At 42.5% G+C, this 22,925-nt stretch overlaps 1 protein-coding gene across 1 annotated transcript in view; it reads right to left on the bottom strand.

The window, feature by feature from the left end:
- The window catches only part of AOAH (acyloxyacyl hydrolase), a 74,974-nt gene that overhangs the window by 11,730 nt on the left and 40,319 nt on the right, over positions 1-22,925 (bottom strand). Inside the window, exons 13-19 of the mRNA XM_005428658.2 lie at positions 19,160-19,251; positions 17,113-17,195; positions 11,246-11,282; positions 10,131-10,205; positions 2,765-2,937; positions 347-405; positions 207-266 (exon numbers count right to left, since the gene is read on the bottom strand). Of these exons, the coding sequence (XP_005428715.1) occupies positions 207-266; positions 347-405; positions 2,765-2,937; positions 10,131-10,205; positions 11,246-11,282; positions 17,113-17,195; positions 19,160-19,251 (579 nt within the window). The remainder of the gene's footprint in view (positions 1-206; positions 267-346; positions 406-2,764; positions 2,938-10,130; positions 10,206-11,245; positions 11,283-17,112; positions 17,196-19,159; positions 19,252-22,925) is intronic.

The following is a 22,925-nucleotide window of genomic DNA, read 5'->3' as shown; positions in this document are numbered from 1 at the left end:
TCGCTTAACATGAGCATGCTGCCTCCCAGAGCCTGAGAGGCATTTGAAAGAATAAGTGTGGATGTTTCCACAACCTCTCCTCACCTTTGGAAGAAAAAAGACTGTGCTGGCATCTTGTCTTTGAGGCAATTGGGCTTCTCTCCTCGGACCCAGGGCAGAGTGTCTGAGCACTGGGGTGATCCCCTTGCAGCCCCATTGAGACTTACCTCCGAGGTCAGATTCCTGAGGGTCTCGTTGGGGGTCAGCCAGCCGCTGCAGGGGCTCACCTGGGCAGGCATGAGGAGAGGGGCTTTAGCAGCAGACCAGGAGGAAAGGGGGGCTCCTAAGCTACAGCTGCAGACCTTACCTGGAGGCAGTCGAGGAAAGAGTAGACTTGACTGTACGTGACATCCTTGTTCAGTTGTCCTGCAAAGCACAGAGAACCAAACATCATGTGCCCGATGGCCAAACGTGACTTAATTCTGCTGTGCATTCCTGTGCCTTACACGCCTGGGTGGGGAGAGGCACCCCCAGAGCCTCACCACACCCCCAACCCCTAGGGTACACCCCACCACCAGAGCTGGGGTGCAATAGAGGTGGCAGCATCAAGGCATCCTTCCTGCTAAGGTGCCCGTGTCCTTGCAGTGTGCAGAGCCCCACACCTGCTTTTCCTGCATCCCTCTGTTGCCTTTCATAGCTGGTTTGTCTCATGTGTGGGGTTAGTCATCACAGCCTGTGCCCACCTCCAAAGTGCATGGCTGATATTTTCCCATTAACCTGTCTCTCACCCACCAAAGAAATGCAGGGTTTGCAAAGCTGAAGGGTGCCTGTGTACACTCTGAGTTTTGCATTTACTTTGCAGAGGTTAGCCTTAAAAGGGAGAAACAATTTTGCTGTCATGGAGGGAAGTGGTTATGCTTGTGTGGGTGAGGAAATTTGAGCACCAAGTCAAGCACCCAGCTAACATTCCATAAAATTCACTGTGCTATGCAATAGCCTGGTTTGCTGAGAAAATGATCCATTTTCTCAATCTTTTTGCTTCTTTGGTAACTACAACTAAGATGAGAATTAAATGGCCACATTTTTTTGCATTAGTTGTATTATTGTTTGTAGTACGCTGATCATCCCATCAGGCTTTGATACTTTTGCAGTACTGAAATAGGAATTTCTTATTTTGTTTTTAGGAACTGCAAAGTACAATCTCTCCCAAGTGAAATGGGCTTAGGTTGCTTTGCAGTGGCTCCCTGATATGGATGTGTTGCCTGCCTTTCACACAGCTGCCCATCACCCAGCAGCAGTTCCAGCTGCCCAGAAAGCAACAGGTGGGGAGTTCAAAGATCTAGGAACACTTCTGGCTATTTGGATGTTCCAGATTCCTGTAGTTTGAAGCATCAGCCCTGGGATGGGCTGTTGTGGGGGCCAGGGATTTGGCAGAAAGACAGACCGATGTCTGGTCATGGTTGACTGGCAGCCAAATGGGGAAAACTGCTCACAGCCTGTTGGAGGATGTGCCAGAAGGGATCCCTTGCTGCAAAACGTGTTGCTTAGGATTAATTGGGTCCCTCCAAGGCAAATCAGCCCCTCTGAAAATTTTCCAACTGATCCTATAGTTAATCACTCTTGATTTGGCTACGTGTTGTCTGTGATAATTAGATACCTAGTCAGAGGAACTGTCGCTGTGATAAACATGCACTGAAGGGAAGAAATTGTTTTATGTGACTAAAAATTAACTATGAAAGGTTTCCCCTGCCTTGAAAGGGGTAAGATTTTTCCCTTTTTTTCCTTAATTTTTTAAAATTGGTATTAGTATACTGGTTATGAGAGAAAAATATAGGAATAGAAATGGGAAAGATGCGGGCCCATTGGTAATTACTAGGGAACCTTGGGGAAACCACAACACAGCTGCAAGCTGTGTTACCCTGTGGTTGCCAAAATCATCTGAAGTTGTAATCTACCATTTTAATGATGTGATTTAGCTTCTCTCTCTCTCTGCTGGTGAGAACTATTATGACAACAACTTCCTGCCTGTCAGATTCAAAAAAGATTCTTTTACTCCAATACAAATGAGTACATGCTTTTGGTCTAGAAAGCCAAGGAGTGAGTGGTCTGTTAATGGTTAGAGGTACTGCGCATTCACACTCTGATATGACAGGATCCCAAAGGTAGCCTCCAAATCTCTGAAAAAAAAAATGCCCCAAAGCACTCTGAGGGAATGTCCTAAAACATGCCTGCACACAGTGTGAGGTTTCAATCATCACATATAGGTAGTGTAGGAGGTGCCAGGCACCCAGTGCTGGCAGAAAATTTATTTCTCTAATATAAAAAAAGTCTTTTGGAACCCTCTGACTTAATCTTTTGCCTTGGTCCACATCCACTTTTACCACAACATCCACCCCTCAGAGAGTGTAAACCAAATGCCCATCTCCACTTGCAACAACAATCAGGATGAAATGCAGGCAGGCTGGCCACAATTTTGGGCCAAAACTGAGGTAGAACAGCTTGTTTACACCACCACAACATGTGTTGAGCCTGGTTTGGAGCTGGGTGGGTATGGCTTGTGAGGGAACATAGCAGAATAGGGGTCTATCCTGTCCTGCGCTGGGAATGGTGAGAGCTGTCATTCCTACTTCTGCAGCACAGCCAATATCTGCCTTGTATTTCTCAGATCTCCTCCACTCTGTCAGTTTTTCTTGAAGTCATCAATAAATTCATAGATTTTTCAGGGAGAGAAGCCAACATGAATGGGCAGGTGACCAGGAGGAACCCCACAACACCTCAAATTTACCTAGAGGATGGTATCTGTCGTGCAGGTTATCCCAGAGGAAGCGACCATCCACCAAGCCTGTTAGAATCACATGGCTGCCGTTTGGAAGATGGGTGTCCAGGTACCGCAGAGCTTGCACCACATTGGAGAGCATTTCTTTGGGTGTGGTCATGTGGGCCAGTGTGTCACGTTCCCTAAAGGAGAGGATGCCAACAGGACATTGTGTCAGGAATACTGTGCCTCCAAAAGGGCACCTGAAACAGTGTCATTTTCTCTGTCTGCTGCTCTTCCACATTAAGTCAGCTGAATAAAACATTAGAAAAATGCCTGAGATGTCTCTCACTTGTCATTGCCAAAATCAGATGTGACATAAAAACCTCCCTCCCTCAGCATACCCCATCTTTCTGCTAAAAACAGACAAATCAATCCCTTTTTCATAGAGTGGACTCCAGCTGTGGGTTAACCTCAGTCGGCAGCTAAGCATCACACAGCTGCTCACCTGATTTCCTTCCTCCACTTCCTCCCCAGTGAGACAGGGGAAGACAGTAAAAGCAAGAAAACTTGGGGGTCAAGGTAAAAAACCAAACCAAAGCAGTTATTGTTCAATAAGTGAGGAAGAAGGAGAAGAGAGAAAGCAAGCAAAGAAGTAATGCAAAACCAATCCCTCATCACAGCTGGGTGAAAGTAGAACTTCTTTCCCCATGGGTTCCTGTAGATACCTTACTTTCAACATGCTCTTTGGAGTTCATACCTTACCTTCAACACGCTCTTAGGATTTCTTTCCCCATGGGTTCCTGTACATACCTTACCTTCAACATGCTCTTTGATTATGCAAGGTAGGAATATCTAAGGTAGCTTTGTCCCTCACATGTCATACACCTCTCGCTACAGCTCTCCAGGAAGGCAGGAGAGGGGTCTGGACAAATGTGTGAGCCTGGAGAGAGGTGATACCTAAGATTAAAATAGTCCATTGGGGTACAGGAGCTGTGTCAATGTTCCACATGGACTGAATGCTCCCATTTTGTGACTCATTGTCAGGCACGAACCTCTTCAATGCAGATTCCCCAGCTCAGGCTTATCCTTTCCCTCTTGTATTTAGCTGTAAATGCTGCAGGAGTGTGAGGGGAAATTAAATCCTAAAGTTGAAATACATTTCAATTTATATAAGAAAAACAAACAAGCAGAACCACCCCAGGCTGCCTGGAGAACACTGCTTTAGTTATGTTATTATAGCAACCACTTTATTACAGAAAAAGCGTTTGTGCACTCTCCCACCCAAGAGCTATTGCTGTGCTCCCGTGGTGCACGTGTCCATAGCAGGGGCTGGCAGCAAGGCGGGACACAGCCCTGAGAAGGTTGTCCCATCCCATCAAGAGAGGATCTGTTAGAACCCATGGCATTCCTCTGGCTGCTTTGGAGGACTCGAGACCATGACAGGGGGCTTGAGACCTTGGCATGGAGTCAAAGACACCTGTGCCTTTGATTTTAACCCATGGAGACAATTACCAACTTTGTGCGAAGATTTACAAGCCACAAGAGTTTGAGTAGGATGATAGGGAATTTATCACAGGGTGAAAAAGTAGAATTTTGGGGATTTAGAATGGGGGTTCAAGAGGCAATAGAATCACATGGCTGCCGTTTGGAAGATGGGTGTCCAGGTACCGCAGAGCTTGCACCACATTGGAGAGCATTTCTTTGGGTGTGGTCATGTGGGCCAGTGTGTCACGTTCCCTAAAGGAGAGGATGCCAACAGGACATTGTGTCAGGAATACTGTGCCTCCAAAAGGGCACCTGAAACAGTGTCATTTTCTCTGTCTGCTGCTCTTCCACATTAAGTCAGCTGAATAAAACATTAGAAAAATGCCTGAGATGTCTCTCACTTGTCATTGCCAAAATCAGATGTGACATAAAAACCTCCCTCCCTCAGCATACCCCATCTTTCTGCTAAAAACAGACAAATCAATCCCTTTTTCATAGAGTGGACTCCAGCTGTGGGTTAACCTCAGTCGGCAGCTAAGCATCACACAGCTGCTCACATCATTTCCTTCCTCCACTTCCTCCCCAGTGAGACAGGGGAAGACAGTAAAAGCAAGAAAACTTGGGGGTCAAGGTAAAAAACCAAACCAAAGCAGTTATTGTTCAATAAGTGAGGAAGAAGGAGAAGAGAGAAAGCAAGCAAAGAAGTAATGCAAAACCAATCCCTCATCACAGCTGGGTGAAAGTAGAACTTCTTTCCCCATGGGTTCCTGTAGATACCTTACTTTCAACATGCTCTTTGGAGTTCATACCTTACCTTCAACACGCTCTTAGGATTTCTTTCCCCATGGGTTCCTGTACATACCTTACCTTCAACATGCTCTTTGATTATGCAAGGTAGGAATATCTAAGGTAGCTTTGTCCCTCACATGTCATACACCTCTCGCTACAGCTCTCCAGGAAGGCAGGAGAGGGGTCTGGACAAATGTGTGAGCCTGGAGAGAGGTGATACCTAAGATTAAAATAGTCCATTGGGGTACAGGAGCTGTGTCAATGTTCCACATGGACTGAATGCTCCCATTTTGTGACTCATTGTCAGGCACGAACCTCTTCAATGCAGATTCCCCAGCTCAGGCTTATCCTTTCCCTCTTGTATTTAGCTGTAAATGCTGCAGGAGTGTGAGGGGAAATTAAATCCTAAAGTTGAAATACATTTCAATTTATGTAAGAAAAACAAACAAGCAGAACCACCCCAGGCTGCCTGGAGAACACTGCTTTAGTTATGTTATTATAGCAACCACTTTATTACAGAAAAAGCGTTTGTGCACTCTCCCACCCAAGAGCTATTGCTGTGCTCCCGTGGTGCACGTGTCCATAGCAGGGGCTGGCAGCAAGGCGGGACACAGCCCTGAGAAGGTTGTCCCATCCCATCAAGAGAGGATCTGTTAGAACCCATGGCATTCCTCTGGCTGCTTTGGAGGACTCGAGACCATGACAGGGGGCTTGAGACCTTGGCATGGAGTCAAAGACACCTGTGCCTTTGATTTTAACCCATGGAGACAATTACCAACTTTGTGCGAAGATTTACAAGCCACAAGAGTTTGAGTAGGATGATAGGGAATTTATCACAGGGTGAAAAAGTAGAATTTTGGGGATTTAGAATGGGGGTTCAAGAGGCAAGATGGAGGAATCTGGGTGTGTCCTGTCTTTGTTCTTCTTCTTCTTATCCTCCATCTTCTGCTGTGATGGTGACACTTCTGGATTGGTTTAGGGTAGAGACAGACACTCTAACAAAGGTGATAGGTATTGGAAAATTATTGTAAATAAAATACACGTAGTTTTTAGTATAAAAAAATAAGCATTGCCCCAAGGGTGGTCAGTGTGCCATGAATTGACCTGCCACACAGACCTCAGTGGGTCAGCAAAAGAATTTATTAGATAAGAGAAAATAAACAACCTTGAGAACCAGAGCTGAGGAATCTCAACTTCTTCTTCAGTCGTGGGGCTGGGTAAAAAGCCTCTTTAATACCTTGAGAGCCATTTCAGCAACACAAAACCCGAGAAGGATCCATCCACATTGGGAAGGAGGGTCTTGGGACAGTTTTCATTCTGTCTTGGTGGTGTGGCCCAGCTGAACAAGGTGTTCAGAAAGAAGGGTCAAGAAGAGAGACAGGGGATGTCCTTCCAAGCAAGAAGGTTGCACTAATGACCACCCTCATTGTTTTAGTGCTTCCCACATTTTGTCCTCTTACTTGTGCTCTTTGCTTATAGAAAAGCAATCACATTAGCAGCCAGAAAGCTCCATCCAGGTCCTTTCCTTAGGAAAGTCCTTTCATCTCTTTCTTTTCTTCCCAGGGGTAAGAGAAGGGCAAACTTGGTGCTTGCAGTGCTGAGCAAGCTGAATTGCATCAGATTCCTTGTCAGTGAACACCATAGAAGCAGGAGCTTTCCAAAGCACTGTTGCTCTGTCTTGAGGCATTCAAAATGTTTAGATTCAGAGGGGGGAAATGGATGCTGAATCCTGGGTGGGAGAGCCATGTTCCCTTAGAAGGATTTGGGATTCTTCACTGAGCTGCATTTTGCACACAAAATAATAATTGGGTGAGTTTCCTGGGCCCAGAAATTTATCTTAATGCAGTATGTGCTGCTGAAGTGTTTGAGACTTTCTAGCAGGGAGAACTGAAAAACAGCATTAGGATTCAGGTTTATGCTTGTGACAGCCACCAAATCAAGCTACTTTTGAGATAAGACTGTGGATTTGCTCTGAAATTACTTCATTTCACTTACAGGTGTTGCAGCACTTGATTTCAAAATACTGGTCTGATGTAAGGCCTCTACCACAAGTAAACATGCCAGCACAAGCCAAAATTAATATGACATTCATAATTCCCCTTTCTCCTGTCATACAGTGTTGAAGTCATGCAGATATGTCTTCACATTTTTTTTCTGTGCCAGGCTATGAAATTAAATCAGAATGAGAAGAAAGCAACCTTGTAGACATGTTCAATTTTGGCTCTGCCATAAGGACTCCAAGGTGCCTGGGCGAGCACCAGGGCCTGTTGTGGTATCCTCACCTCATTCCCCTGGGCTTGATGCACAGAGCTGGGATGCCCAGGGCATGAGGGCTACAGGAGCCTGCTCACACAATATTTTTAGGGCAGGAGGGGTGCAGCAGCTCTTTGGTGCTGATAGCTGTACCATAAAGGGGGACTATGCTCTTGCTGGCACTGATGTCGCTTTGTACAAGCTCCTTTCACGGTGGGTTGCTGCTCACCCTGCTTTGCTGCTGCCACCTTGCTGTTTGTTGCCGATGCCATAAGTGCAGATGTGTGAAGTAGAAGCTGGAGAAATGGTGCCATACCCAAAATGCAACTAAAATTTCCGTTCACTGTGCAGCATTTGAGACTTCTGGTGCTCATTATTTTCTTGTCTGATTTTTTTTTCCTAGGTCTCTGTATCCCCTATTCACACCTCAGTGGGCTGAGAGATACCATTGCCATCTGTCTTTATTTTTCTCACCCCCCCTGTTTGGACACCACAGTGTGGAGACTACAGGGAATGTGTAACACAGGCTGCCAATTTCATTATCCTTTCCCTCTACAAACATCCCCATTACTCATTGCCCCGTTCTTTGCATGGGATGAAATACCTGCATTTTAACAGTGCTTTGGGAAGAGCTGTGTCTCCAGTATGCTCAGCACACTGCCCTCTTTTGAAGCAAAAATACAGGATAAGGCCAGGAAGGCCAGGATTACTGCAGTTTAGAGCTGTCCTTGAAGAGATTTTTATTTGCCAAGCCCTAGGTTTGAAGTCAAGCCCATCAGATGCTCTGTATCCCCTGTAACCTCTGTGGGTACATCAGAGCCAGGGCAACTACACAGTAACAGGACACTGAAACAAATCTCTCTCTGCTGTCCATCCCCCTCAATGCAAACAGCACGATGCTACAGAAGCTGTGGCATCTTTCCTTGCAGGAGTCACAGGGATCACTACAGCCTGATAGCCTCTTTTGATGCTGTGAATGTTTTGGAAGAAAACAGACAGAAAACAGCAGTGAGAATTTGAGCAGACAAAAGTGTTTCTGCCAGATAGTGAATGCTGGGATAAAAAAAACATCAGAGTTTCAAGCAAGCATTAAATACTGCTCTGGAAGGTTTTGGAATATACAAATGGGTGAGGCAAGGTCAAAACGGTTTAAATTTCTGGAAAATTTCTTTTTACTTCAGATGAGTAGAAAGCAGTGTTAGAGACAGGGTAAGCAAAAGGAATAGCCTGCAGAATGAGGAATAAAAAAAAGGAAAAAGAGGTGCTTTTAACAAAGGCAGTGACACAGCAGAATTGAAATATTGTGCACGACAGAGCCTGGGCCAAGCCTGTGAGAAGACACCTTGAAAGTCTCCATGGCAGGAGCCATGGACTTCAGCAAAGAGGAATTTTTATTTTTTGTGGAGGGGGAAGTAGGGGCTTTATCATCCTGGCAATGGATGCAGTGATCTCTCCATAAGCTTCCCAGTAAATAGATCCCCAGGACAGTCTTGTCAGCAAGTACCAGGAAGCCTGTGACTGCTTTTCCCTTTCAGCCAGAGCATGACAACCCTCATTGTTTTTGAGGATTTGTGCATCTTTTCCCTGACAGAAGCAGGGTGCTGAGGGCAGATTTGGCAGTTCTGGGAGGGGGTGCAGAGAGAGCACGAGCACCAGAGGGGGAAGGTTTCATGGGAGGCGATTTCTCTGCGCTGCCTGCATGTGGCTGGGGTGAGGGTCATGCCAGGAAAGGACCTAAAAGGTGCCCCTGTGGCCCCAGTTCTGCCACAGCTGAGAGCTCCCAGGTTCTGCAATGCTGAGGAAAGCCCTGCCTGGCTTTGGATATCCTCATCTGGAACACAACACCTGGCAAACAAAGTTTCAACCCATGAACTGCCTGTTAAGCAGTTTTAGGACACCAAACCTTGGCCATTTTCATGGCCACATCTGACAGTCTGCATATAGCTCCCACTTCATTATGCAATCTGCAGGTGAGAATTTTCAAAACCTTTGGCAGGAAACTTAGCTGAGTGTGCAGCATTTATTAAAGTGAGTGTTTTGAAAGTCTCTGTGTAAGTAAGATTGATTTCTTCCATGCACAAGAAAAGCTGAAGATTGACCATGGTGAAAATAATGTTGCACTAGCAACAGCACTCAGGCCTCCCGCAAAACCAAAACTGCAGCATGCATGTGCTGTGCACTGGCCTGGTTGCAAGGTGTTTTCTGCCTTCCCACTACCAGGAGGAAGGGAAGCATCCAGCTAGTGACCTCTTGGTGTCCCTGTGAGCACTGCCAATAGGTAATACCAGAACTATTAGTTTTGAAAGCTTTAATTCATTCTCCTGCAGAGTTTATGATGTGAATAAAGCCAGAAAGATAAAACACCTCATCAGGAGAGCACAGCAAAGAGTGCAGGAAGCAGAGGCAGGGTGAAAATGGACCTCGATAGGGGACTATGTTGTCATTCCTCAGAAATGATGAACCAGTCATGCTCTCCCTCCTGCGAGGAGGTGGCACAATAGGTAAGATGGATATACATGCTTTTAAACACTTCTCCCCTCCCCCCCCTCCTGTTGTTATTATTCATTTCCTCTGCTAAGTTAGAAGTAATTACCTCAGACATACCATTAGTCATTTTATGACTGGCTTATAAAAGAAAGAAAGAAACGCAAGCTCCAAATCAGGACTGGTAGGTGCCTATGACAAATACAGGTAAGGAAACAGCAAGTATTTTCAGCAGAAAATTAAGAAAGAAGGACCAATAACAAAGAAAAATGCCATGATGGACAAGCACAAAGCAGTGAGACACAAATGTCCAGGCAGGCAGCAGTACTCTAAGGAAGTCAAATTTATGCTACTATAAGTGTTCATTTGGTTTACACCTTACCCATTGCAGACATCATTCCCAATTGTAGCGTAGATAACTATGGCTGGATTGTCCAACAGCTGGTTCCTGGCCAAACTAAAAGATAAATATGGAGCTATGTTATTGGGGAAATACACTCTTAGTGTCTGATTCACACACCATGCTTGTGTGAGATCACATTTAGAAGTATCCCACTTGGATATGGCCAATACTCAAATGACTGTGCTCCTATGTTTGTGAGAGGTTTTTTTGTTTTGTTTCGGGTTTTTGGGGTGGTTGGTTTTTTTCACTCTAGTTTCATATTTTAGTAAAGTGACTTAAATGAAGTTATTTTCACTTCTCCCTTTCACTGCTCACGGACTTGTCTTTTTCACTGTTTTTCTTGCTGGCTTTCCATTTTCTTTGTGTTATTCAGAAGCCAAATCAAATAGTTTCACTTTGGGGCAAAGGCATGAATCCAGATGGGAATTTTTTAACCAGAGATCGGAGAGGAAGACTAGGTTTGGCCGACAACTAAATCTATGTGTAGAATTGAACTAAAGATCAAATCAGGATGTGGTTTGAATCTCAGTGCTAGAGGGCAAGAATTCATTACTTCTTTGTCAGGATGAGAGAAAAATAAATCCTTTAGGACACAAACTATATCAGTGTCAAGCAAACTAAATCAAACCCAGCTGACCCACAACCCACCAAATTTCATCTGAAAAGGAGAGTTTCAGCCTCTCACTACTCAGTAGCTACTGAGTTATATCCAAATGGAAGTAACGGTGGGCCTGCCCATGTCTATCTATGTTGCTACACACAGTTAAGGGGATCCAACGCACAGATTTATGGAAAGGCTTAGTCTCTCCCCTAAAATCGCTGGAAATACTCCACTGGCTTAACAGAGCCAAGTTCAAGGCAATGGAGATGATGATATCCACACTTAAACCCAGTTTTCTTCTTTTTATGAATGTTTATACTAGAGAAGAAAGAGACAGCACTTCAGAGCACACTGGTCAAGGAAAGCTGTGCTTCGTAGAACATTCATGGATAATATAATCCTCACAGTGCTTTGCTTGTTTCTGTCAAAGAGGTAGAACTTCATCAGTGCTCCAGTACCTCAAGTTGGCCCTTGAATCCCATTAAGCACTCACCTTTTTATTAAAGAGAGGAGGTTTCCTGAAGAACCACCTGATCACACATAGAGGGAACAAGAGAAATAGTACAACATTGTTATAGCGACAAAAAACCCCTGAATGCAAAACCAAACTACATTGCATATTTCCAAGAATGTAGAAGCACTAAAAGTAAAAATGGAGCAACAATTCCTCTCTGTAACCTTTTTAGGTGTTGGCACCAAGAAGCAGAGCTATATCCAGGGACCTACTGCTTTCTTATCTTAGTTGCACACTTCAGCCTGTAGAAAATCAAATACTTTTAAGTGCAGGGTTATTTGGATCTGGCTTTAAACCCAGATCTGGCAGCTTCTTCCCATCTGTTGAACATAGTAGTCTCCTGTAAACCAGCCAACCTGACTTGTCAACAGTCAATCTATTTTAACTTTTCCTATAAATTGCAAAGGGAACTGTTCTCACCCTTCTGAGAGAGTAAGTGTCTCACAGTTATACCACATTGGGACTGATTCAGGTCCTAAACATAGGCACCAAGTGCCATTTTTGACATCCCAGAGTATCCAAGAGACCTGCAGCAGGGCTGGCAGATACATCACAAGATGCATGAGAGATTGTGCACTTCTGGAGAGGCAGCTGGAGGTGGGAAAGATACCATAAAGCATCTCAAAGAGCTGTAGACATCACTGTTTGGGCTCCTGCACGGCTCTCCCCGCAAGTGTCAGACTTTTTCTAAGTAGTATTAGGGCAGCTGCACTCCTCCCAAGAGGAGTTCAGTTTTAGCAATTCACCCAAAGGGTTGGATGAAAATCTTTCCTCCTTGAGTAAAGGAGCTGGCTAAACCTAAACATCTGTGAACATCTATAATATTTCATGTATGTTTTGAATGAAAAAACCATTCCCATTTAGTAAAGCTTTAGTGCATTAAACTTATTAGAAGGTCTTTAAAAGGTATGCATATTCATCTCAACCATCTCCAGCACACAAATGAAGCTCCATCACCTGCAGTACAAGAGGGATAGAGAACAAGGAGCCAAAACAGACTTTATGCTTTGGTCAACATGAGACTAGGTCTGTGATTGCAGGAAGCTCACCTCATAGCAAGGTACAGAAACATAAACTTCAGAGAAGCAGATCCTACAGGTCGTACTTGCTCTTATTTTTCAGTATTTTCACTCTCTCCTCTTTTTTCATTCCTTCTCCTCTTTTATTATCCTCCTCCTATTCTCAGCTCAATGCTTCCCTGATCTCTCTCTTCTCTTTTCTGCATTGTGCTTCTGAAGCTTGCTTTGAGGAGTAAATCCTGCCCTCCCTGCAGCTCTTGAGGGGAAACTTGTGGACAGAACATCATTAAATCCCTGCTGGATTGGTATGGGGGAAGAGATCTGAGATATAAACCCCTAAGGTAGCAATAATACACTTTGCATTTTAATAGTGGTGCCTTTGTTATTATCACTCACAGTGATGCCAACCGCATATATCAAGGAATCCTTTATGTTTTAAATAATCCAGTTCTTCCAAGCTGAAAATGAATGTATCTATCCGCTGCTTCTCTCCTGGGGGTTGCTGATCCATTCAAAGATCCAGCCCTTCTATTGAGAAGCTCTTTTCAGCAGGGTAAGAGCCCCACAAAAACCTCAGAAACTATGGCTTGGAACATAATTACCAAAAGTTGGTTTTTTTTCTGTTTAATAGCCCTTCTTTCAGTTAGAGCTGAACACCCTCTGTTTAAGGCATTCTGTCACAAGGCTCCCTGGACTGTGGCTGTGGTTTCAGCATAAATAAGCTAGTGGGACCTCTAGAAATGAAAATGTATTTACAAAAAGCAATAAGCTCTTCTTGGGTATGTATTACCTCCACAAGCATAGGTAGTTATAAGCAGCTCAGTGGAAAGCATTAGCACAGTTACAAATCAAAACATCAAGAAAATGAAAGGGTATTTTAGAAAGGAGTTTTTATGGGTAAATTGAGTCTTCAAAGAAGCTTTTGTGATACAGGATGAAATCTGTGATGAAAACATTCGAGAGAGAAAAGGCGATGAAGCAGACCAGTTACCCTTGCACTGTTCAATGGCCTGGAATCTACTCCTGGATCTTTCCTGCCTCTCTTTCTCTGTTGCTCTCTAAATACTCGCAGACTGCTGAGGGGTTTTTTTTAGTTTTGGTTCAGAAATCAAGGTTGGGCTTGCTTCCAGTTGTGAAGGAAGGGTCCACCACCTCCAGAAGATAATGAGATTTTTTTAAAAAGGGAAGGCAGCAATCCTGTTAGCATGGAGGCTGGGGAAGCCTTTCTCCATGGTGGAGATGCATGTCCTGAGAAGAGCAGTGGGGGAATGTCCCTTTGTGCTGGGTCTGACACAGTCCTGGTGGTTTTGTAAGGAAGCTGGACAGGAACATTGTTCTTGGTGCCTGGCTTGGCTTGCCATCCCTGAGCTCTAGCTCTTGGCTGCATATCTCCCCCACCAGACCAGCATCCTTTCCTTGCACACATCTGGGGCTGTGAAGCATTATTTTCAGAGGAAGGTTTAGTTGTCCTGGGTGGGGTTAGGTCAGGCTGTTCAGCTGTTTGCTTTATTGACACTGAGGGTAGCTTTTTAAATCCTCCCATTCTGGGAAACTATTACACCAAATGAGGCAATAAAAGTGAACCTTTACACTGCAGTGTCAGTGTGATGATTTAGAGAAGATATCCTGAGATTCTTCTCTTACTGGTAATTTTTCCCTTTTTAAATTCACTTCTTAATTTTCTGCAGAGTCTTTTGCTGTGACACAGGCTCACCTCTTTTTATATCCTGCAGGTGTCTGTAGTGTAAGTGGAAAGGGGATATGTGGAGAGAAAAATGTATGATGAACACAGTGAGAGGTTATAAAAAAATCTACAAGGGAATTGGGAAAAGGAGGCACATTAAATACTACTCCCATTAATGTAAAAAGAGCAGAACAAGATAATTAGGGTATCAGGTACTGAGGCGAATTGGATATAAATGAGAAGAACCATTGGCCTAGTCATCCTTGACCATCTAGTTTGGCCCTTTTTAAAATTCTCTCTCACCAGAAAGCCCACCTGGAGGACTGCAATGATGGGAGCCACTAACTCTAATACCCTGCAACTTATAGGCAAGAAAGTCAGTAGCACCTGACTGATGGCACCAAAGATGTTGTAGAACACTTTCACAGCAGACTCCAAGCCTCAGGAGCACCATGTGTGCCACAGGAAGGAGCAAGGCATCTGAGAGGCATTGGCAGTGTCAGTGGTGCCAGAATGCAATTTTTAAGGTGAAAATGCCCACCTGAGCCTGGAAGTGATCCCTGCATCAAGATACCTGTCTCTGCAACCTCTTCTGCCTGGTAAGATCACAGAATCACAGAGTTTTCAAGGTTGAAAGCAACTTCTGGAGATCATCTGGTCCAACCCCCTGCCAAGGCAGGGTCACCTCAAGCAGGTGACACAGGAACACATCCAGGTGGGTTTGGAATGTCTCCGGAAAGGGAGACTCCACACCCTCCCTGGGCCGCTGTTCAGTGCCCTGCCACCCTCACTGTAAAGAAGTTCCTCCTCATCTTGAGGTGAAACTTCTTGAATTTTATCTTAAAGCCGTTGCTCCTCATCCTGTTGCTGAGCACCACCAAAAGACTCCAGCACTGTCCTCTTGGCTCCTGCCTTAGAGATATTTATATGTATCTGTTTGTTGGAGGTGGAGGGCTGGGGCAGATCCTTTCTGATCCAAATTTTTTCAGGAAATTCCAACCATTTAATAAGTTTCTAAGTAGTTCTAGAGACAGCAGGGCTTCTCATTTGTAGCCAGCATGAATCATCTGCTGGAAAGGAAGAACATCCCATATAGCCAAATTATCTATCTGAGGAAAATAAATTTTCCCAAGCTTCTGCAGCCAGTTTTCTGAAGCATGAAAATTAATTAAATACAATAGAAACAAAAAGGCATAATCACAGCATAATCAAGTGTCTTTTAAGCCTACTGTTAGGGACATCAGCTAATCCAAGACACAAAAGCTAACATCATAAAACTCAATTTATAAGACTACTGTCACTCCTTCATACAACCTCTCTGACAACTCAGGATTTCTTGTTCGCCTTCATTCCTCTGGTTTAAGATTTTCACTCCTGATAGCTTTTTTTGAAGAAAAAAAAAAGCCCCCCAAACAGAGGTAAGTTTAATGAAAACCCATGTTCTTGTACCAGAACTATCCTTCAGTTTAAACTATTCTTCCATCTCTGTGGCGTTTATGCCTCAAAGGAAATCAATATGGAAATACCTTTTAATTAATGCTTTGATCAAATGTCAGTGTGTTGTATCATTGCTTCAGAAGTCTCCATTGCCCTAATCCTCCCCAAAACCTTTCCCTGTGTCTCCATCAACATCAGTCCTCCTTAGATAAGCAGGACCAAAATCTAAGTTCTTATCAGGACTTGTGTGAGAAAGGGCTGTCTCCCTGTCTCTAAACAAAATGTCATGCCTGATGCATCTTGCAGCCTTACTCTCTTTCCTCTTCTACCCTGCAGTCTTGACGGTTTCTTGGAATTTCTCTTTGCACCCCAATGGCCCTGCCCCTCCACCACCTCTCTCTGATGGGGCCACTAGTTTACAGAGAAGTCTCATCATTACTTCTGTCATCCATGTTTTGTACAATTTTGCAGCATGAATTTGCTGCAATTCCTGCCCCTGCTGTTCCCAAGCTCATCTAAATTATTCCTGTGTAAGGGTGTGCCCCACTCCAGGATGGTTAATTTAGCATCATTCACAGAAGGCATCAAGCATGGGCCTTGGTCTTTGCTCTAAGGTCACTACTCCAAATGTTAAGCAGCGTTAGCCTCAGGAGAGATGCAGGAGGGACACGGCTTCACTCTCAAACCCGCTGCTCTTCCCTGCTTAGCTGCTTCTCTACCCACTTCTTATTTCTTGTATTAATCTTCCTCTTCTTCGCTGCACACTGGGGTACCATGCAAGACACTTTCCTTAATTCTAGGTAGATCAGGTCTGCTGCATATTTATATGCCTATTATATACATAGGTAATGTGCATATAAATGTAATATATTAAATGTGTATATATAGGGAAAATGTGGTCTGAAGTGACTGACCAAATGAGGTGATACCTGCTGTGACACCAGCAGAAGACAGAAAATGGACAAGCCTTCCATAATTAAAAAGCTCCTGATTAACAGGAAGGTGACAACTTTTTCCATGCACCTCTCCTGGTGTGGACAGCAAGTTTCTGGCAGGAAGTGTTCTAGACATCAGCAAAATGTCTGAGAGAGAGACTTCTCTAGCAATGGCATCCAAGGGTGTTGTACACACAGGGTAGGCACATCTGTCAGTGTTCCACTGGCACGGATCAGGTAAAAGCCCAGCATTTCATGACAAGAAAATCTTCTCATATGTTGGTTTCCATTTTCTCCCACTGTCCTGAATAATTTTGGAAATTTCAGTGTGTTCTCAGAGCGCTATGAAAACAACTTTGGATTTCAGAAAAACAAGTGCCCACACACCATCCAGAAACCAATATATTTAAATAAATACATACACTTTTATAAATGTGTATATATATATATATATATATACACATTTATATAATATAAATATATTTATGTAAATAAATTAATCAAAACCCAACAGTGTTAAGTTTTGTTTACGTCTTTGATTACTTATTAAAAATCTGTTCTGAGAGCACATTAGGATGCCAGCCCCACTGGGTTAAGTAAGTGCTGAGTTAAGTACGTTCTGTTTTTTATTTTTCCAAAAGAAATGTAAGCAACCAAGAAGGGGCTTCTCTTTGTTCCTGACAGATGTTCATTAATGCAGCATTAATTATCAGCACTGGTAATGTCAAAAATAATAATAATAATAAAAGAAGTTTAAAGAAGTTAACATACCATTTTGGGAAATGTTCTGCAAGTCTCTGTGATTACAGCGATTTCTCTTGCGTAAACGTAGATACAGAGAGTCTGTCCACCCTCTGAAATAAATTGAGAAAATGCAAACTGCTAAAGTCATATGATAATGATGAAAACACAGCTGATACCAAAAATTAAGTATGTTCTTGTCTTTGAAAAACTCAGTACCCCAGTTATGTATATGCATCTATTTCACCATCTCTCTTTTTGTGGCCATAAATCTTTTTAATCTTGAACAGGGTGGCTTAAATAAAACAAAGATACCTGCTCAGAAACTATAAACTGATGAAGAGTTTCTCTGACATTGTTCCATCCAGGAACAATGCTTTTATCCTGGTCTTTCAGATAAGGCATTTAAAAACCTTTTTGTTATACATCATTTATCAAAACAATTCTGTTGGTTGTTCACAAATTGACTTTTCAATTGCTTGTTATGGAACAGTAAGTAAAAGAGAAGAAATATTGGCAGGGCAATCATTTCCCAACATCATAAATCTTGGACAGATTAATCTGAAAACAAGTTACACTTGGCTGTTATAAGTTCTCTCCTTTATTTTGCACTGTTGAGAAAAATGAAAAAAAAAACCAAAAACAGAACAAAACAAAAACCAAACAAATGAAAAGGATAACAGCCCAGAGGGTGATGAAAAGATCAAGCTCCCAGCCATGAGTACACGGTCATTTCTATCTGGGCTGCAGCTGTTTGTTTATTTGTTGGGGTTTTTTTATCTTTCAGGAGTGGAAGAGATTCAAAACTGAACACTGGACCAAGGCTATCACTGACAACTTCAGGGGCAGTTCTAAGCTCTGATCACTTGTGAGCTTCAGATTATTTGGAGCCCAGACAAGTAATGTGTACTGAGAGACTGGGCGTTGTAACAGATTTTTAACCATCAGTTTTGCCATGGCTCTGATAGAGAAGGCTGCACAGACCATTCCTGTTGGCTTGTCAAGTAGTAAACTGCCTTAAAGCAGATACTGTGTGAGTGTAGCTGAGGCTGAGAGCCTGGATTTTGCACAGGGAGAAAAAAAGGAAACAAAAAGTGCAAGTATATGGTGCAACAGATATTTTTCCGGGACAAAAATTGTTATTCCACCAGCTTTTAAATTCTGCTGGTAGAAAGCCTCTTCAGGCTTCACCCATGCTTGGTTTGGCATTCAGCTGTATTCCTGACTTATCCTAGACATAAAAAAAAAAAAAATCTGAAACTTAGGTCACACCAGGCACTGGTCAATGATTGTATCCTACAGCTCTTGCAGGATTCAAAGGCCTTTTAATGCTGGCCAGAGAGATGATTAATAAAAAGTTTGGTTGGTTTTTTTTTTGTTTTTTTTTTAATTTCACAGTTACAACTGCAGGCATTTCAAGGGGTTTTGTGTTTTGGACTTTATTTTCCTTCCCTTCTGGCAGAGAATTTATTTTTTTCCATCTATGCCCACAACCTTCCCCATCCACATGAGCCAAACTAACACAGCAAATTAGGTCACAGACTCTTTCAAATTCTCCTTTTGCTATTTCCCTCTAAATGTTAAAAAAAAAAAAAACAAAAAACATGTGGGAAGAGGAGAAGAAAGATTTCCTCCCAGTAGGGAACACTATGAAATAACCATGGGGATACCCTTTATTCCACTGTTTTCATCAGCAAAAAGGAAACATGAGGAAGAGAGGAAGGTTAAAAAAAAAAAAAAACATAAGAAAAGAGAAAGGCTGATTTTTGTTACTTTCAGCAATGCTTTCCTTCCCCTGAATTTTGTAAAATAAATAGTTTATCTTTTATTTCTTTGGGGTTTTTCTCCTTCTAAATTACAGATTGACCAATTCTAAAACCTAGAAGACTTGCTTATATGTTTAAAATATCTTTTAAAACCCAAGATCCAGGGTTGATCTTGGTTTTAGAAAGAGCAGATGCAGAGCTGAATAGTATTTTTCTCTTTCATTTCAAGGACTGCTTTGGTTTTTTATCTCGCTGTGCTCTGAGAGACCTAGAGACTTGCTACAGCTTGGCCACCCTGTCTGTTGGCTTACCCGATGGTGGAATTGAGAAATCCAGTGATCTCTGAGAACTGGGGCCAGTCAAACTCATCACTGAAAGCCATGGGGAGATTAGCAAATGATTTCTGAAAGAGAAATTTTAAAATCAGCCTGGCTTCACCCTCACAGACATAAAATCCTCTTAGCAAATTTGAACAGTTCTTAGCCAGAGCATTAGCCAGACAATAGCAATTGTTACTACCACTACTAGTAGTAACTATGCATGCATACACTTAAAACGTTGGCTTTTGTAAGACAGGCATATGAAGAGATGGAGGAAGGAAAAACAGGGAAGATATCTAAATTGCAGCTCTTGGCACCCTTTTTTCCTGGAAGAGTCCAAAACTCCTCCTTATGTGAGCAGGTACTGCTGGTGCAGATCCCCAGGGCAGCAGCTAATAGCTCCAGCATCTGTCCTGCCCAAAGGTGTGGCAGCCTTGGGCACAGTAAGAGATCTCAGCGTGATGTCCCCAGAGAATATGGCAAAGGCATAACGTCAAATTCTCTCAAAGCTCCCCTGCCCTCTACAGCAGGATGAGCTGAGAACAACCAATCCCCTGAAAACCTCTGCCTGGTCCTCACTAAATTTTGGGGATGGCACTAAAGCATCAGGGTCAGAAGGGCCCCTGGGCATGGCAGGGACAAGGGAGAAAAACACATCATCTGGCATAACCTTCCTGTGCAAATACATGCATCCTTTACCCTTCTCTGTTTTGCTGATATTGGTCCCTAATGCTTTTTTACAGTGACTGCCCCTGTGAAAGCCTCTCCACAGATGCAAGCCATGCTGCAAATTCAAAACACAGCGCCCTGTTCTTTCCCACTTTGTTTTCTGAAAGTCCCAAAAATCATGAAAGGTTAGGAAAATAACCTTGATAAATTGTGCCACCTCAGAAGGACAGAACATGGAGTAAATTTCCAGCTTCTCCTAGTCTGGGGTACGCTTGCAAAGACAAATGTATAAATCCAGTGTGCTCATAAAGAGGAAAACTGCTGATGAAAAAGGTAATAACCAAAAGAAGGTCAAAACATAAAATCAGAGAACCTACAGGCTGGTTTAATCCATATAATTTATTAGCTTCATTTTCTCTTCAAGCAATTGTGGGGTTTCCTTAAGACCTCACTGCTATAAACAACAAGCAGGTGGGTAATTCTTTATCCAGGAGGGTCACAGTAACTGAAGGGCTAGAAAACAGCTAAATCTTGTGCTCCCCACCAAGTTCTAATTCCAAGAAAATTACTGTTTAGGTGAATGGGAGCTATACTTGAGGCTATGGTTTGAGTATACATCTAACGGTTTTGACTGTAAGAGGATGGAGGGAGATGCAGGGAAAAGGGAGGAAAGGCAAGTAAAGGAGGGGTTGTGGGGGACAGGAAATCCTGAAGCCATGCTCTGAGCAGTCTAATGCACAGCAGATGCCAGTTTAAAGCATGTAACAGCACATTTGACCCATTTACAGTACCTCTGCATTAGCTACCAAGGTGAAAAGGGGCCTGTCTTAATTATCTTTCAGTTTGTTCTCTCTTTCTCACACGTGTCCTTGTGTTTATGTGTACATACATATATAAATAAAAAACATTCATTTTTTAGGGCTGCAGGGGAACTTCAAATTTGCCTTCTTCAAATCTGTTAGTTTTGTGTGCAAACAAGCACTTAATCCAAGGGCACAGCTATGAGCTGAAGTGGAGGGATACAGCATAACTTGGCCTTTTGCAATATTTTCCTCCTCACAGGTTTGCATTAGAGGTGAGAGAAACAGTCACTTAGGACAGAAAAAAACCCTACAGATATGATCTCTTATAAGTGACACATATATTAGAGCATAAAAGAGACAAGAATTATTTAATATTTTTTTAACAAATCATTTTGTGAACAATTCTCTCATTATTTACCATTGGCATATTGTTACCAAAACAATATATTCATTGGACAAGTCCCAGTAATTTTTAACTGTTTTGTTTTTTTTCCTTGCAAACTTGGTTTAAATATGAATTTGCCAAACCTAATTGAGTTGCAAATTGATTTGAAGAGGAACGTTTGAGCCCCAAATTACAGTTGCATTTGAAAACTGGATAAGCATTTAGCACTGACACTGTTCCAACAAAGCACTTAAGGGCCAGACTTTTGAAGATATTTCAGGTCCAAAGGGTGAAGATGAGTAGTTAATGGAAAATTCAGAAGAATGCTGAACCTTAAACTCTGCATTGATGTAGTTTGGAAAGTACAGCCTAACAGACTGTGCTGCTTAGTCTCAGATGCAAATGTGTCCCACTCTAGAGGTGCAACTGTGTTGACTTTTAGCATAAAACTCTCTTGAGCACAGCCTTGTTTAAATACCATTCTCTAGACTATTCTGGCTGAGAAACCTACTTCAGCCCACGTGCCAGATTTTAGCAGAGAATCAGTAGAAAATTATTCCAGCCTAGCTTCAAATGCCATATTTTACCATCAAATGCTTTAGATAGGTTTCATTCCAGTGAACATCCTCCTCTCCTAGATGTGTCCTGCCTCGGAGCATGGGAGAGGCAAAGCAATGGCTGATGCTAAATGCACACATGCTAAGCTGTGCTTAAATGGAAGAAGGTTCAGGGTTGCTGTGGTAAGAGATTTTCAGAATCAGAATACAAAAGGGCACTGGAAACTTCACACTCATACAAGCCTTTCCATCCTGAAAATCTTAAAATCATTGAGGTATACCTTAATTTGAAGGAAAATTGGGTGTTTCTTTTTATAATTATTTTAATGCTGTTCAACTACTGGTGAGAGTATTAAGTATCACAGACAACTTTATTATTCTAAGAATACAAATAAGAAAACCTTAAGCTCTTGAGAAAAGCACAGCCTATCTTTTTAAAAAGCAAAAATTGCATTTCTGCTCTGTAAAGCTGCAAGGGAAAGAGGTTTGAAATTAATAAAACTATTACCTTATTTCCCACAAAATGAAATGTCTTAGTCATGACAATACAAGCTTGGAGAAACCTGTCTGCATTTCACTGGATCTAGAGGAATGCTAGATAATGTTTTTAAAAAGAATTGCACACATCAAAGTCCTGTTTTTTTTGTAGTGGTATGAAAAAAAGAAGTCAGTGGGATAAGTGTTCAGGACATCCTGAATCCACATTTAAAGAAATGATGAATTCTGCTAATAGGAAATAAATAATATGAAACAATTACCTTAATGATATCTGAGAACCCCTTGAGTTTGTGGGCAACTAGGTATCTACTGGACTATGGATAAATGTAGGATTTATTTTTCTCTTTATTCAGCAACAAAATAGAGATCCAACAGTTTTAAATTGCATCTTTCCAGAAAGGATGTTATTTCCATCACATTTAGAGTGTTTTTACCTCAAAATAAAAATCTCTCTAAAATGAGATATGAAAGTTGCTTCTATTCCAGACATACAACAGAAAAATGCTGTAATTAGTAGCTATTTGGAAGTCAATAGTAAGCAGATGGACAGAGCAGCAGGAGCACAATATCCATCACTAGACATACTAGTGTTTTCAACATTAACTTTCTGCAAAAAACATCTACCTCAAAAAACCCCTTGGTACTTCTTCTGCTTTGCTAAACCTTATAAAGTGCATGCCTACTGCATTACGCTTCACTTTTAGCATCCAGATGTTCACGTTAAAGGGTTGAACATTCAGCTCAATTCTTGCTGAAACTCTTAAGAGAAAAATCAGGCAAAGCCAAGAGCTGTTGATAACCAGAAAGCCAAAATAAAGTTGACTTGACCCCTTCTTAGAGATGTA

This window comes from Geospiza fortis, unplaced genomic scaffold (genome assembly GCF_000277835.1).
Source record: "Geospiza fortis unplaced genomic scaffold, GeoFor_1.0 scaffold255, whole genome shotgun sequence".
In the NCBI taxonomy this organism is placed as follows: domain Eukaryota; kingdom Metazoa; phylum Chordata; class Aves; order Passeriformes; family Thraupidae; genus Geospiza; species Geospiza fortis.
The sequence above is the reverse complement of the archived record's forward strand: the minus strand, read 5'-3'. Positions and strand labels throughout refer to the sequence as shown.